This window comes from Pygocentrus nattereri, chromosome 9 (genome assembly GCF_015220715.1).
Source record: "Pygocentrus nattereri isolate fPygNat1 chromosome 9, fPygNat1.pri, whole genome shotgun sequence".
NCBI classification, from domain to species: Eukaryota; Metazoa; Chordata; class Actinopteri; order Characiformes; family Serrasalmidae; genus Pygocentrus; species Pygocentrus nattereri.
The window spans coordinates 13,750,609-13,768,533 of record NC_051219.1 but is presented as its reverse complement, the minus strand read 5'-3'; the positions used below and the strand labels follow the sequence as shown (position 1 = coordinate 13,768,533).

The window sequence follows — 17,925 nt, the reverse complement described above, 5'->3', positions numbered from 1 at the left end:
TCTATTATAACGGTTCTGTCAGCAGGTTTCCTGTTCTTTTACAAGTATAAGAAAACATTTCAAAATTGTCTGTGGTAAACAATCGTACGACACAGATGCAGGAGATGAACATTAGGCTGAAACACGCTGAAGTACACCTTTAAACGAGAAGGGCATCACTCAATCTGACAGAGCACCACATAAGTTCTGTTTATATTTAAAAAAATTTTAAAAAATAAAATAATAATAAACGGACATTACAATAAATACTTGATACTGACCTCAACAGAGATTCTGACACCATGTTTATTATCACATAACCATTTTCTTTTCACACTCTTTCAACACAACAGAAATGCATGTATTTACTTCATGAACTGTCCTTTAGCTCGACCCAGAGCTGTGGGAGGTACTAAAGTCTGTTCGTATCTGCATATTTCAGTAGGCCACTGAGCAGCTCGATCATCTTTACGTCCACTGGAAATTCTTGAGAGGTTTTGCGTCATATGAATTAATAAAAAATTATTACTACACAACACGTGTTACTTCATTAATAACATACAGACTTAAGTATCAACCAATGGAGCTTCCAGACGTACCCCGATCCTATGGCAACAAGTACAGTGCCAAAAGGTGAACTGTCCAGAGTCAGCATCTAAGAGTCAGCCACCCATTCATACATACATTCATACATACATACATACATACAAACAATACACTCATACTGACACTTTAGACAGAGTATGAAAGCTGAAATCAAGCATTCCACTTACACCACACACTTTCCACTAAAAAGAGGGAAATAAAAAAGGGCTGCACAATATATATCGTTTGTTAATTATCATCATTTAGCCACTGCAGTACTGATATCACAGAAGGTTGCGATATGGAAATGAGCGTCCGACCGATCACCGCATGTTCGCTGGGTGTTTTGGCCAAGTCATCCTTTCATGTTATGCTTTCAAAGTTCTGTAAGGCATCTCTCAATATGGGGATGTAAATGATTAACTGCTTCACCGTAACCGACAAATAAGTTAAAAAAGGTTCATTCATTTACAATAAACAGCAGTTTTAACTGAACAAATAATTCTGCTTAATTTTTTTTAATGGTATGCTTGTGGGTGCAACAGGCAACCGTATCTGCTGACTTTTTTTTTTTTTTTTTTTTTTTTTTAATAAACTAAAGTATAAATAAATAGTTTCCAGTTTTTGTAAGCACAACCATTACAACACACCCCATCAAAATCAAGTGGTAACTATTTCATCCATGTTCTCTGAGAGAAAGTGTGATGGTTAAACATGAATCACTGACTAATGACGGTCTGTTATCGGCTAAACTTTGTATCCCAATTGCAGTATACAGAAATATCACTGCGATACAGAGTTCTGTCCATATCGTGCAGCCCTGATTATAGTAAATAAAACAGAAACTGTCAAGAAGCTAAAAGAAAGCCAAACACAGTCACTAAGGCCAAAAACAGAGGGAAAAAAAGAAAAGAAAAGAAAGAAAAAAAAAAAAGGGAAGCCTTGGCAGCAGTTTGGCGGCACACAGAGACTAGTGCTTTTATCGCGTTTAGTGAACGGAGCGAGGTGCCTCTCGCTCACTCCGAGTGCGCCCTCTCCTGGACAGGCTTTAAAGCGCACTCTTCATTCAAGCGCAAATAAACTCAATAAAAGCTCACTAGTGAAAAGCAAGCAACAAAGAAAAGAACATGAGGGGAAAGGAAAAGAAAAAAAAAAGAAATACACCGAAAATCGGCTAGCTGACACACCATCACCAATGTTTAAAGAAAACAAAAGAAATGAGGAGCTGAGGTTTGTGGGTACAGTAGTCACAACAACTCAAAACGTTTGACCCCCTAACGCCACACTTGTCTGTAAGTCACTAAGGGGCTTAGGCTGTGTGTGAAGTCGAAGAAAAACTGGTTCGTTACAGCACCTGCCTGAGATGTTAAAGGGGAAAACTACTGATTTTTCAAAATTTCTTTGTAAACAGTCATTTAGAGTGTTTTGATGTAAAATGCTCCACTCAAGAGTCAGTATTGTTCAGTGGTGATGACAGGAACCAGATGGAGGCTTTTAGAGGCATTAAATGCTCTCTCACACAGGTCTTACAGGAACTGGTTATCAGTAAGCTGCCTGATGCTTAACAAGCTGATTTTGAATAATTTTGAGTTAAGCTTTTTAAATACATTCATGGCAGAGAGGTACATGCAGAGCATTTTAGGCCAAATAGCACCCAAAAAAAAAAAACAACAAAAAAAACAGCTCAGAAGACACGTGTAGGTTCAGTGGTGGTTTATAGCACATAAAATGGATGCAGGGTTTTCATCACCGCCAGGTTTCTCAAAAACAAGGCAATTTCATAAAACTTCTGAATGACTGACGCATTTCAAATCCTTTATCAAATTTTGAAAGATCAGTGGAATTCCTTTTAAAGTCAGGGTTCAAGTAAGTTCTGAATAATAATTTTTTTTCCTGTTGAGGTTTACATAGCTGCAGGCACAGCAATACAAGATATCCCCATACAAAACTCATAAAAATCTAATTTAGAAAAGAAAAAAAAAAAAAAAAAAAAGAAATCTGACCCCGGTTCCCTTTACCAAGAAAATAAAACGGAATTTTTTTTTTAAACCACAAATTCCCATGTCCTCTTTAACTGACAGGAAGCATTTCGATTTAGTAATGCCACAAATTCAACTACATATAAAATTTTAGGGCTTTTTTTTCAAACTGAGCAAATGAAGCCAGAAATAAACCCAAATAAATGCGAAATGGTACAAGGCAAAAAATTCACTAGACATTCATTAACATGTGTTATGTGCGAATGGCTATGTAAAGGTGTGACCGGGCATGCCCGAGTCTTGTGGTTATGTTCGAGAATGTGCGTGTGGTCTGTGTTAATCATTCCAAGCTCCCCGCATCTTTGCTGAAAGCACATTTCCGTAGGAAACAAGCGAATCTCCTCAGCTTTGGACACCAGAAAGTCAAACAGCCTCTGCCAGCCCCATAAACACAGCTCCATATGAGGCCCATTACTCAGCTGCATATCTGGGTTGGGCCCTGTGGTGCAGCTGCGTCTCTCAGCTCACCAGGTTCTGTGGTGCAGCTGCATGTCTGGGCTCAGGCTGGGAAGGCTTGCTTGGTCAGCAGGTTGTAGGTTATTTTTCCTGGTTATGAGATGTGTCTCCGTGGTGATGGGTTCAGTGTCGGCTGGTTGCAGAGGATGCTGGGGCAGCTTAGACCTCGGCAGCCGTCAGGCCGATTTTCTCCTCGTCCTGTCAGTCTGAACTGGGCTTCTTCAGGGAGAAGGCGAAGATGTTGAAGTGATCACTCAGCTGCTTCACCTAGAGGGAGAGGGGGGGGGGGGGGGGGGGGGAGAAAGATGCAAACATCATCGTCAGAGTGGTTTCCGATGTAAAATGCTCCATTCTAGAAAAGATTAGTGAGGTAGAACTGTTCACAGAGCTGGTGATGGGAACAAGATGTCTAAAGAGTTTTTACTCTAAAAGCTCTGACAGAGTGTTATTACATGTACTGTTTTTCAATACGCTGCCAGATGCCTGAAACATTGTTTCATGATGTCTTTGAAATAAAGTTTTGGCCTCAAAAACTTTTTAAAATCTATTAATAGCAGAGGGGTACCTGGGTACTTGTAGGGGCGCTGTATGACAAAATAGAGAAGGGAGAAAAAAAAAAAAGCTTTGACAAAATTTCTCAAACAAACCTGCAATTTGAATGATGACAGCAGTAAATAAAAAGGCTGAATTCTTAGACTGAGAAACGGGGGAAGACTCTTTGAGGACCCATGCTGTCCTGATCATAGGAAGTTTTTATTTCATTCCTGAAGCTAAAACATTTTGCAGTAGTCCATGTGAAAGACCACACTTACAGCAAACAACTATTACCAGGCAGATTTCGCTGGCTCTAAGGCAAGAGCGTTAGCTTCGGTCAGGACTGTACAGTGCTCACATTTGTAATTCAAAACAGTAAGTAAGTAAGTAAGTAAGTAAGTAAGTAAGTAAGTAAATAAATAAATAAATAAATAAAGCACTCATACAGGTCATTCATATTAAAGTTTGCTGAAAGACCTTTTGTAAAAGTTGCTCTGACTAGCTCTAGCATTAAGCTCATCTGACAGGGCTGTGTCCTTCACAAAATCCTCCTTCTTATTAGACACGATAAGTGACTAGACAATCTTCCTGTTTTGATTAGTGCAGAGGTTAAAATTTTCATATTCAGTTCTCAAAAATGTATGTCTGTACTGAATATCTTGTAAAGGCAGTTTATTTCTGAATGAAAATGTTTAAAATTTATCCCCATTTGCACTTGCACGTTTTTCTTTGATCCTACTGGATATCCTAACCTGATATTGATGTTTTTCAGTAATTCCGAATGCACATATAAGCTTTTATAAGCTTTTATAAGAGTTTTACGTGGGGATACTCACCACTGAAACCCCGTAGTGTATGTGTGCGAAGACGACCACAGCCGTCCACACGTATAGCACCACAATCTCACTCTGCTGAACCACGCCAAAGAACACCAGCAGAACGACCACGGCCATTGGCAACAACAGCCAAGTCAGCGGCTGACAACGTGTGTTACTCATCTGACATACAATAAGCTTACACTGGAAAAAAAGAAGGGGGGGGGTGAGAGAGAGCAAAACAATGGTCTTATGTTGAAAAATGTTACCATTCTCATACTAATGAGCACAATGCTGCATATGTATTTGTTCATGTGCACATACCAAGGCTATTTATAGTGAAATGTGAACAGTATAAAAAAATATGAATCCAACTATTTCAATTCTGATGTGCGCCTCTTTTGTATGTGGGTCTGAAAGATAATACGCACCTGGTATGTGGCAATGACTTCTGTCTGAGAAGCCAGATTAAAATTGATAAAACTTTTACATCAATCATAATTCCTTCTTATTTTAAGGGAGACAAGCGCAGAGACTGTAAGTCAATAAGCATGCCACTTCCAAACAAGACTGAGAATCAGCATTTAAAGGTTCCCAGTTTCCCTAGTCCATAAAGTCAAAATAAATAGGAGAGGATTCTGATCCTAAATCAGCAGTCCTATCCTCAGAAGCTTAGTAGATACACACCCTGATCTACATTATACTGCTGTGTAAGTAGTTCAATGATTCAATAGTTATATCTTTAATTACTTAAGGTCGCACTAATATCATACTGGTATCAGCACAGACACTGGCCCTTAAATGCAGTGTCCGTATTGACCATGGAGTTCCTTTAAACTATGAACGAAAATAATTTTGTAAGATGTTAAATACAGTTCTTATTCCTAACTGCATAACTGATAATACCAATTATATATAGTAACTATCAAAGACAGGTTGGTCATGAGCACCTGACATCTCTCAACATCTCTCAACAAGTAAATATCATTCATTCAAGCTTGATCTGAAAGAACTAAGAGAATCATTTTGAGGTGAGAGAGTTAGACCGCAGGTGGACACTCACAGTGACATTGGCGAAGGCCGTCCCCACCATTAGATAGAAGATTCTGGGCTGCTGTTCCAAGATATCTGTGGGGGACAGGCTAAGCCACAGCGTGGAAAGGATAAAGAGGAGTGTGGGGGAGAAGAAGGGCAGCAGAGCTTCATACATGGAGCTGTGCTTCAATGTGTTGTTCCGATACGCCCTAGGGGAAAAAGAAAAACACAGCCTCATCAGCCCCAAAGCATGCACTATATACACACAAACTCACAGCTTCCCCCTTGTGTGTTAACACATCCCTCTATATCCATATACAGGTTCTAAAAGTTCTCCTTTTGGTGATCAATTTAACTTTCATTACAGGAAAATGAGCATCTGAGAATCTTGTTTCAGGTGAATACAGTCCATAAAAGAATCATAATTTCACATAATACTGATGCAACTAATCCTGGACTGGCTAAGGGTTCTTGACTGTGCATGTTAGAAATATGGTTAAGTCAAGAGAGTTGTCCAAAAAGTTGAGACAAGATCACTGCCTTGCACAAACAAGGAAAAGGAGACAAAAAGATAGCAAAGGCACTGAATATTCCTAGAGATATAGTTGGAACCATAGCTTGCGAGTTCAAAGATAAGGAATTCCAGCTACACTACCTAGACCTAGCAAAAAGAGGAAGCAATCACCAGCTTCCAACAGATTCCTGCGGAGGCAGGTGGTCAAAAACCATCAAGTGACTGCCAAAGGCGTGCAGCAAGATTGTGGCAGCAGCAGGTTTCAGTTTGCACAGTAAAGCACGTAGTATACACTAAAGGTCTTCATGTCCAAACTCCAAGACGTACACCTCTACTGAACCAAAAGCACACAAAGTTGGCTCCAATATGCTGAAAACCACATAAATAAGCCACAGAAGTTTTAGGATTCTTTTCTGTGAAGTGATGAAACAAAAGTGGAACTTTTCAGGCCTATGGATCAGCGGTATATCTGGAGGAGGAAGAATGAAGCATACGCTGTAAAGAACATCCTGCCTAGAGTTAAGCATAACAGTAGCTCGGTGATGCTCTGGGGCTGCTTTGCTTCCTCTGGCACTGCAAGCCTGCAGTGCGTGGAGGGCAAGCCAGATTCAATAAAGTATCAGGAAAACATCATGCCTTCTGAGAGGACGCTGAAGCTTGGGCATCATTGGATCTTCCAACATGATAATGATCCCAAGCATACTGTACCGAAAAGTCCACCAATGCCTGGTTTCAGAAAAAGTCCTAGAAGATTCTGGAGTGGCCATCGCAGTCACCTGATTTGAACCCCATGGAAAATCTTTGATGGGGTTTGAAGGAGGTTGCAGCATGGAAACCCAAAGAATATTAGTGAACTGGAGGCCACTGCCCTTGAGGAATGGGCTAAGATTCCTCAGGAATGCTGCCAGAAGCTGGTGTCTGGCTACGAATCACATCTGCCACAGGTCTTAACAGCAAAAGCCTGCTCTACTAAGTAATGAAGACACTTGTCATGAAGGGGTTGAATAATTCTGAGAATGCAGTAGTCATTAAAAGCAGCATTTTGTTTTGAATTTGGAGAAACCACTTGTTTTATTAGTTGTGTTGCACTATTTAAATTGTCCTTAGTGTCACTGCTGGACCGAGAATAGTCCACCATGCAAAAATGAAGTGGTTAGTCAGACACACACACACACACACACACACACACACACACACACACACACACACACACACGTATATATTTATACACACACACACACACACACACACGTATATATTTATACACACACACACACACACGCGTAAACTATAAGATCATGATCAAAATCAGGTCTGTTTAGTGCACAGTTGCTTATTAGGAAATCACAGCTAGTTGGTGTAACTCACTTCGAGACGTTGTAGAGACTCATTGGCAATGTTACGGCAAACAAACAACCTACAAGGCAAGCAAAAAAAATAAAAATGATCAGGCAACTACACAAGATTCTGTTACTGAGAACGTGTTCATATTACAGCTCTTCATCTTTAAGGAGCGGTCTGACAAACAAAATTCACAATTCCCTCCTCAACTCAAACTGCCCAAGTGTGATTATGTAGTTAAGAGTAAATACAAGCCTATACACAGGCATGCAGACTGATACAGCCATACTAGCTTTCACAAGCAAAATTTTGCTAATTAAAATCATTTCAACGGAATTCCTTGCAATAATCAGTTTTGCATAACAAATGTCATATAAATAAAATAATATAATGATAAAATTAACATGCAAAACTTTGAACTAGATTTTTACAAATTTGCATCTTTGACAAATAGTGATACTGATTTGGCTGTGTAAACTTCTGAAAGGCTGAGGCTTCACTTAGCAGAACTGAATACCCAAAATAGAGAAAATGCTAATTTCACCAGTGTCTTGGCATGGACCTTTTAACATTTCACAAACAAATTACATGAAGCACTATATAATATACACTTTGAAATACAGCAAATACATCTGGGCTGATCTACATCTGGGCTAAAAGAAAATACATGTATGAATTGGATTTATCCCAAACTATTTCCTTAAGTAACAAGTGGAAATTAAAGCGAATTCAGCAAATCACCTGCCAATAATGTGAAACAATTAAGGTCTCAAAAATATCAAGGAAATATGAATCTAAAAATGTAATACCTAATGAACGTATTAGAGCACCAACACTGTCCAATGACAGAGCCATTTTTATTGCAAAACTCAGTACAGTCTAACATATTAATAGGGCTGCTAGTTGCATATCAAGCCATTTAAGGAAATGCTGAGGTGGAATTAAGGTGAATTCCTTAAAGGTTATGACCCATGTCTAATGATCTCAGCTGCAGAATTTTGTTGCAAATCAGTGCAAGAAGGAAAGAATGGAAGTGCCTTACTCTGTCCTCTCCTTTTATTAACCCTAATTTACAGCATTGCTGCAATAAACAGCAACATAAACCCTGATAGCTCAATTACGACAACAGAACTGAAAGCACACCTTACCACAGCTTAATAAGGAGACCCGTCAGGCACCAATGCAAACAGGATATGTAAGTGAGTCACTATGAAAGGAACCAGAGAGCAGTTTCCTCACCCAGGATCATGATGATAAAGAAATCTCTGTAGTGAAGGTTCCAAATCACTGGCTGATACCACGTCTCCACGCCAACCACTGCTGTTATTATGTACACGATAGAAATAGTCTGAAAGAGAAAGGAAAAGCGCAGGAAAGTGAAAGAGAGGAAAAAGACATCAGGATAAATTCCGTTTGTTTAAATCAGTGTGGCTCAATTACAGGAATACTTTAATGAAAAATCATAATGAAGATTTAAAATCTCACAAATGTATGTCATTATCCAAGATAGTGTCACAAAAGTGAGTACACCCCTCACATTTCTGCAAATATTTTATTATATCTTTTCATGGGAAAACACTATAGAAATGAAACTTGGATATAACAAAGTAGTCAGTGTACAGCTTGTATAGCAGTGCAGATCTACTGTCCTCTGAAAAGAACTCTACACACAGCCATTAGTGTCTAAACAGCTGGCAACACAAGTGAGTACACCTCACAGTGAACATGTCCAAATTGTGCCCAATTGTATTGTTGTCCCTCCCTGGCAGCTCATGGCAAAGAGCTCTCTGAAGATGTGAGAAACAGAATTGTTGCTCTCCACAAAGATGGCCTAGGCTATAAGAAGATTGCTGAAACCCTGAAACTGAGCTATAGCACGGTGGCCAAGGTCATACAGCGGTTTTCCAGGACAGGTTCCACTCATTTCAGAGAGAGTAGATCTCACCACTTGGCTGAGGTCGTAGCCCCAGGGCAGGAAGAGGATGCCGGTGTTGTATTTCTCCCAGTGCGAGAGGATGAAGGAGAAGAGGACGACCCAGAGAAGGTAGTAGAGCGTGAGCACACTGACACCACTCGCTCCTCGACCAAACACTGAGTACATGGAACACACAAAGAACACGCACGCCCAGCTGTCCAGGCCATGGTCAAACAGCTCTCCAAGAGGAGTACTGGAGTTAGTCCTGCGGGCCTGCTTACCGTCCACACCATCTGTACAAACACACACACAGAAATTAGAGATTAATATACTTATACCCTCTTCAGCTCCAGGGTAACTTAATCTAACGCAGGCCTTAAATGGACCTTTTAACCCTGTCAGTTCATGTCTCTGCTCATACTAAAGGAGTATTTCACCATTGACATGAGCTTTTTTGTACAGCGAAGACACATTATTATAACTTTTCACCAGCAAAATGAACTCCTACTAATCGCTTTCAGTTATTTCTGATGCTGGCATGGTGACAAACAAGTTGACAGATCAGAACTTCTGTAGAAAACAGTACATTTTACAGTAACAATACAGATAAGCAAGTTAGCAAGATTAGCCTCATAGCTCCACTACAAAACAAAAGAAGGAAACATCAGACATGCCTTGGCTGGTCCTGTACATTTTGGGGATGGGGAAGTGGACAATGTGGCCTCTTTGGAGGACTAAGTAATTGTACTCATGCATAGAGTTAATATACTTGAGGACATTTGGAGTAGTTCACACAACAGACACACTTTCAAGATACTAACTTCACAACGCTGTTACTATTTCAGTGATTCATCTAAAGCTGTATTTTAAAACACACACTCAACCAGAACAACAAACACATTAACCAGTAAAAAGCATATCTGAAATGTATAAAATGTTCACTTGAACATTTAAAGCCTCTTCTGTAGCTCCTAGCATTTTACAGGCAAATTAAACAGTAATATCACAACAGCAAAAAACCAAATAGATGGAGGAACATCCCATTGGAGAACGTACACAAGACAGAGATGATCGACTTCGGCTTTAACAGGAATTGTATGTTTTTATGTTTATTTGTGGGGAAAAAAAATCAATTAAATGATATCCACATAACTATGCTTACAGTGTAGCATGATACTGGACAATATTCAGTTAAGACTGGATTTGAGAACTCACTGCAGCCTTTACCAAGAGCTGAGAATACACAACAGAAGTTAAAGCAAGGGACATAAAACTATTACCTGTAACATACAACCATAAAAAGCCTGCACTTCATCATCAAACATGGAACGCATATCATTACATAAAAGGTACCGTACCCTCTACTTCCTTCGTACGCTGTAGCTGCGCACTGCGTTTATCTGCATCTCAGACAGACCGTATCACATGATTAGAGTGTTACAGTGTGGTGGGAGCTTCTGAAAGCAGAGCTGCTTTAGTCTTTAAAATTATACGGAGAACCTGCAGTTGTTTGACTAAACTGCAGATTTCTGGATAGCAGCTGTGGCATATATGCATGAATGATGAGTGAGTGGGACATTTATAACATCCAGCACATAAGACAGCAAACATTTATTTGACAACAGTAAATTAATTCCAGCCTGTGTATAACTGACTGTATCTTGCAGAGCAAATGCATTTTATTCATCCTCTATTCAGTTTTTAAAAATTTTCACCAGTTATAACATCTCACTGATAATAGTATCAACGACCAATCACTGTTGCCTCTACTGCTGGCATGACAACAACTAAGATGACAGAGTAGTTGTGTTCAGCAAACAGAACTTTAATAAAGGAACATTCAAGAACTTCACAACCTGTACAACTGTGAAGGTTTACACTTCAACATGTTAAAGGTTGCAAAGGCTGTGTTGGTTATTTAGGGTTTCTGTCAGCTCATACATACTGTGCATCATACTATGAGACTATCATACTAAACAGATGACGTTACTGAAAATGTTAGTGAATATTGTTATTCACCGTTCAGTTTTCTATAGTCTACAGTACACACACACACACACACACACACACACACACACACACACACACACACACACACACGTAACATTTTTTTTAATTCACCATTATCCAGCATACCTGGTGTGACGCATCACTGCATCATAATCATGTTTAATATCTGAAGGGGAACGGGGCTGTAAAAAGTTTGGGAACCACTGAATTACACTTAACATTCCCTAGTGGGCTTAAGAGACTTAACATTGACTTGCATTTATTATTATTCTTATTTTTATTATGTAGCCTCCCTTTTTCTTTGCAATGTCAGGTTTTGTAGGGAACATTATAAAAAAATTGCATATATTTGACAGTCGAAGGAAAAATTCTAATATGATTTCTGAAAGTGTATCGTACACACGTATACACACTTACCTAATGTGTATGCCAGGAAGTTAAAGAGGCCGGCTGCTATCCAAACCCAGCTGGGCACGTGCACATGTCCGTCAGCTAGGACAAAAACACACATACAACGTTTATAAAAAATAATAATAATAATAATAATAATAAAAAAAAATTTAAAAAAAGAGGTGGAAGTTAACTATTGACACTTTGCATCAGTATGTGTGTAGACTGACTGATCAGCATAGGTTTTAATTTGGCTTGGAATGATTAGGTGTGCGCAGGTAAGTAGTAAATCATTTTGAGGCACTCAGGCTTTGATCCGGTCACCACTATAAAACATTCCTGAAGTGAAAAAGGGAGTGTGAGACAGACAGAGATAACAGGTGATCTAGAGATAGAAAGAGAAAGGCAGATGGAAACTGTACATTGACAGGACTTTGACCTTTTCTTCCACCTTCTACATTCAGAGTGGCTGTTCTTCATTGCATCGCAAAAGGTCAGAGAAATCAGCAGCCTATGACCGTCACACATGGGCACATAATGGCCTTACCTGAGGCGTAGAAGTCATAGTCGTACACAGACAAGATGACAAAGTTGAGCACGAGGAACATAAAGCCAGTGAAGGTGATGAGGTTTGGTGCCAACCATGTGGGCAAAATCTAAGGAGAGAAAGACCTTAAGAAACATTCTAAAGTGCTGATGTCCATTTAGTAATAAGATCTACATGGAAAACTCATTAATGCTGCATTGTTTGACGTGAAATGCCGTGTTTAGGAGATGGAACTGTTCACAGTGGTGGTGATAGGAACAAAGCTCCCTCACCAAGTTACTACATTAGACAGTTATAAATGTTCTGTCTGATTTAGGAGACACTGTTTTACAACTGAATAAGAAATATTTACCACAGATAAAGACTTCTTTGAACGTTTTGCATTTCTTTAAATCATTTATTTTAAAATACAGTTTAAGTCAATATGCAACTGTGACCAGCACTATTACTGTTTAGATAATAACTCTAAACTAGAGTCAGTCACCTTTTCTTTTGATACCAATGTTGAGCCTTGAGCATCGGTCGACAGTGAACCTATGTTTTCCTTGGAAAAGACCTTTTTAACTTTATTATTTTATTTTTTTTGTATTAATAAGACTTAATTTAAGATGATCATCTAAAAGTAGGCTATGATGTTCTCACTCACTTAGCCCACAGGAAGAATCAAACTGCTAACAGTACAATGTGAGTGAGCTTTATTTCAGGATAGATTTATTACAGGATTGGACAGTTACTTCCGCCGATTTTCTGAATATTGGCCCAAAGCTGATATTTATTGATAATGTAAACTTGTAGCACCCGCTCTGTAGCAAGAAAATTGCTATTGCTATTATATATATATATATATATATTGCTGACAAAGAGCAGGATCAGTGACATACCAACAATGCTTCTCTTTATGGAATCGGCCCTGGTGTTGTGCATTTCTCACCTTCACCATTGAGTTCCAGAAGGGATGCATAACATAAACAGACAGAGGGTTGGTGTCAACCGCACTGTACTGTAACCACAGAGATGGAGAGGAGCCGGAGGTGAAGGGGCAAGACAAAGAGAAAGAGAGGGAGAGAGGTAAGTAATTAACACAAGATGCGTCACACACACTCACTAGTTGTGGGCAACTGCATCCAACCTCTAGGATGCACCCTTATTTGCAGTTCTGATCACAGACAGTGGATTAAACAAAAGCACACAAAAGACTCAAAGAAATAAAAACATATGGTCTTAAATTAAAATCACAATGTTTATAACATTTTTTTCCATTTTCTATCCTGAATTGACATTGTTACAGTCGGGAGGCTTTATAGTCTTATTTCACACACTGCAGTCCTCGCAATCACCAATCACCATTTATGATGCGTTTCGAGTGCTTTCTCAGTCACTGGCCACGCAACATCACTTCCCTTTCTCTCTGTCACACCCACACAATACTAAGTCTGCATGTCATTGACAAGTACAGACACTTAGAGGCACAGCCTTGCAGCGATCAGGGCATTACGTGTCTTCAGTCCAAAGCAGTAGTGAGTCATCACTATACAAGCCACCACAGGATAAAACAGTTTCTGTTTAATAAATACGCTTGCAAGTAGGGCTGGGAATATGACATCTCTCGTTATCATGATTGCTGTACTGTACATAATTTATCTCACTCTCTCTCTCTCTCTCACACACACACACACACACACACACACACACACACACACACACACACACACACACACACACACACACTCCAAAGTATAAGTACAACATAATTTTATTTTTAGGTTTACAAGCTGAAAAAAACAAAATGCACCAGCAAAACTGTAGCGTAACAATGTTTCCAAACAGTGGAAAATATAAGAGTTATATATAGAATATATAGAATTGCACAAAAAATAAAAGTATTTTATAAAACAACTATTTTGCTTAAACAAACACATAAAAACAAATAAAACAGGACAACGTCACAAGGGGCTGATATTCAATCAGCTACATGTTACTATGCAGTTCATACAGACTGCCTGTTTACAGACGTCTGATAATTGCTTAAAATTGAGGATGCACGATATTGGAACTGCGGGCCGATACTGATTTTTCCATGTACATATTTGCCAATTGAGATATACAAATAATTTTTCTAAAACGTATACACTAAGACTAAATATACCTGTATTAGTATTACAGAGGGGCTGTACATCTATTAGGACAGGTAGGCCTCGCCCCTGCACCAGGAAACATTCATGCTATTGTCTTGGAAGCTGTAGACAGCAAAAGAGGTTCTTATGCATTTGTTAACTAGTATTTCAAGTTCGGTTTCCTTGCGCTAAACATTCTGTGACTACAGATGTGCTGCTGCTGGCAGAAAAACCAGGGGATTTTTTGGTTAAGTAGTCTATGCAACCCCTTGTATATACAGCATGTCACAATAGTACTAATATACTGTCACACTGTTCACCCTGACAAGACAGACTAATATAATTATTCTGGTGGTGATAAGCAGTGAGCGGTCAAATGTCATACAGCAAGCATGAGGAAGCAGGCTATGGTACATAAGCAGATATGACAAAGTTGAGGCAAAACAAACACACCACAGAAGGAAGTCACAAAAAAAAAAAAAAAAAAAAAAAATCCAAGAAGCCAACTCTCACTATCCTATTCAGCACAGTCTCTACAACAGCATTCAGGGGCTAACAAAGGTTTAAAGGTAAAAAGCACTAAAGATGGTTCACTATGAGGCACTGCTTAAAGCCCTGCTGCCCTGGTCTCTGTCAAAGCTGCCAAATGTGCCAATGGCTTATTTATTTGAGTCAGTGAAACTACTTTCCATGGGGGAAATGAAACACCCCTATGAACATGCTCCAAAAAGGCCTGTCAATCACTGACAAGAAGATAACTGCACACAGCACAGCGACCTTCACAAATGGGAGGCACACTAACAAATATAAAGGAAGGACATGACCGTTTTCAGCCCTGTGTCACATGAAGGCACATGGACAGCCTGCTGTGCGTGGCCAATCATAATTCTCAGAAGGTCCCGGTCATCCCTGGACTTCAGAAATGATCCAACAATCTGGACTCTAGTCTTCATATACGACTTAAGAGTCCAGTTCAAGCTCAGGTATGTTAAACAGCCTTGATCACAGAAATGACAGCACGTGTTCACCATCCACTGCAGAAACGGAAACTGCTGCAACATTTTCACAATGTGAGAAACCACAAATGCATCTGCTCTGCCTAGTGAACCGCCTTCAGGTGCGTCCACTCACATCTAAGATAGGAGTGTTTGAACCCAGACTGCTTTCTGAATGAGACATAACACAAGTCAGCCAATCAGAACAGAGCTCATTTGCACATCACTCTTTTAAAGGCACAGTGGAAGAAAAACAAAAAAAAACAAAACAACACACTTTCATTTTAACGGATACAGAGAGGGTGGGAAAAACAGATTACAGCTGTTTTGGTACATAAAACCTCATTCATAAATGGGGAAAAACACAATTTCAGAAAAATGAAGGATATGGGCCCTTTAATCCCTTTAAAGGCTGGACCCACAGGCCGAAAGTTTCACTCTGCACTTTTATAATGAGAGAATAACTAATCCATGTAGCTTCTGAATAATAAACCTGAATATGTCATCAGTCAAACCAACCAAACGAAATCAGCACAGTGGTTCATTAAATGCGATGAAAATACAGATGACAACATTAAACAGAGCCTCTAGGCTAATTTATAACCAGACGACTGATATTAAATTGGGTCGTGTTTGCGCTTTACAGTCCATCACTGCATTCAGCGCAACGTGGATCCGGGTTGAACTCACATCTAGAGGCTCCATATCCTCGAGTCTCGCCTGAGGACACGACGCAAGAAGCAAACAGCTTAAGAAGTTTAACTTTGGCTTCAGCTACAAAAGGACGCGTAATAACGTAAACCGGTTTCTGAGGAAATCGACAGGCGCCCAGAGCGATTCTGCTACTCCCACCGAGTCGACCACCGCGAGCACCGACCACCGCGGGTCTGCAGTAACATTAACGCCCAATGGACTTGAAAACTGGTCAAAGTGAAGCTCTTTTAACTTTGGTGCGAGCAAAACGGACAATTACACGTCGAATTAACTGCCGAGGTGTAGCCAGGTGGTTCTGGTTAGCCTAGCTAACGAGCCTCGAAGGGCTTTGTGCTCAGCTGACCGGCGTTCATTTCTCTGACAGAGCCGAGAAGAAAGAACTCAGACAACACCCAGTCACCCGCTCTCTGACTGGAAACGCGAGAAACTGGCTGGATAAACTCGCCCCCTATGCGGAACGACACAAATTAGACTTATTCATGGTGAAATTGATCAAAGTTAGCTCGCCGGCTATCAGCCACACCACCTCCCCGCCACCGCGTCCAGCCCATGCTGTTCGGCTTAACTCGACTAGCCTCGGAGCCCAGTCCGATTTCCGAGGAGGTCTTGACGGTAATTCACAACAGCAGCCTCACCTTATATTTATCGAAGCCCGAGAGCTGGTCCTGGGTCACATACTCGTACAGAGCCATGGCGAGAGGAGCCCGGTGCGGCTCTCAGGCGCAGCAAACGGAGCTAAAGCTAAAGAGCCGCAGCGCCTCCTCGGAGAAGGAGCAGTGAGGATCCGGCGTCACCATCCGAACTCATCCGATCAGCCACACGCACGGACACACTTCAAAATAAAAGCCCCAAGGCCCGAGGTGGACCGCGTAGAGCGGTCGGCCACCCCTGACTGAAGTGACCAGTTTATTAACAAATGAATACTTCATGAGACTGAAGTGGGTGTTTTAGAGCAGTGCACTAAAATGTAACCGTGTCCTAATAGTTGAATGACTCCTTAGTTTTGCTTGGAGACACATGCTAGTCGGCTCTGCTAATACATTTACTGAATCCGCTGGCAAAATCAATAAAAGAAGATAAATGAAAGAAACTTTCACTTATTTTATCAGTCGCAGTCAAAGATGCGCAATGTACTCAATTTCTCCTTTGAAGTTCACTTATAACATTTGTGTGGTTTTATACACAATAAAAGTCATAGTTTATTTTTACATGTTTTCCAACCTCTCCTTATCATTTCCAGTTCAACAGCCCTTAAAGACTGATAGAAGATAAATGAGCTCTGTTCTGATTGGCTGCCTTGCATCGTGCCACTTTGAAAAACATTCAAACGCTGCTTATAACTTCAGTGTGAAGGGGCGGGGCTAAACAGCTGTAGGCTGATGAGGCTGTAAGTGTGGTGGTTCTCTAGACATCACTGAAAAAATGGGTTGAAAACAAGCTGTTTTTGCAGCAGACTGCATTAAGTGGGTAGTGAAGGGTACATATTGAAACTTTTCCCATTTTACATATTAGTTTAAACTGAATTTCAACAAAGGAAATTCATGATATGAGATGTTACCACTGTGAGTATGCTGAAGCCGGTGAGGTGTTTTTGAGTCTAATTGATGAAACTGTTTCACTGATTGTTAGGAAACATGAAGGTGAAAGGATTAGCTCACAGTGTTCGTCCAGACCTTATTAAAATTGTAATACCCATTATTGTTATTATTAACTATGTTTTCATTTTTATATAAAAATACTTTTTAGAAATGATTATTAAAACACAAACCAGCATAAGTGCAGGAAAATCTTTTTATTCCACTTCTGATCACATGGTGTGCTGGCTTCTTCTGAGAGTTCTCTACATTAAATTTTGGAACATTGCTGTGAGGATTTGATTACATTTAGCCACAAGAGCATTAACAAATTTAGGTACTGATGTTGGATGATCAGTTCTGGATCA

General features: G+C 40.0%; 1 protein-coding gene across 2 annotated transcripts; it reads right to left on the bottom strand.

Moving 5' to 3' along the window:
* Positions 1 to 267: 267 nt before the first annotated feature.
* selenoi (selenoprotein I) lies at positions 268 to 17,093 on the bottom strand. 2 transcript variants are annotated; one of them, XM_017707886.2, is made up of 10 exons: positions 16,619 to 17,093; positions 13,092 to 13,160; positions 12,161 to 12,269; positions 11,641 to 11,715; positions 9,244 to 9,506; positions 8,538 to 8,646; positions 7,326 to 7,374; positions 5,472 to 5,652; positions 4,430 to 4,612; positions 268 to 3,326 (listed from the first exon to the last, which is right to left on the bottom strand). In XM_017707886.2, exons 1-10 carry the CDS (start codon positions 16,673 to 16,675, stop codon positions 3,219 to 3,221), a joined length of 1,203 nt encoding a protein of 400 aa, XP_017563375.2. In that variant the 5' UTR covers positions 16,676 to 17,093; the 3' UTR covers positions 268 to 3,218. The 2 variants fall into 2 exon arrangements, with proteins under 2 accessions (XP_017563375.2, XP_037397408.1); XM_037541511.1 differs by lacking the exon at positions 16,619 to 17,093 and adding an exon at positions 15,960 to 16,612.
* Positions 17,094 to 17,925: the final 832 nt, after the last annotated feature.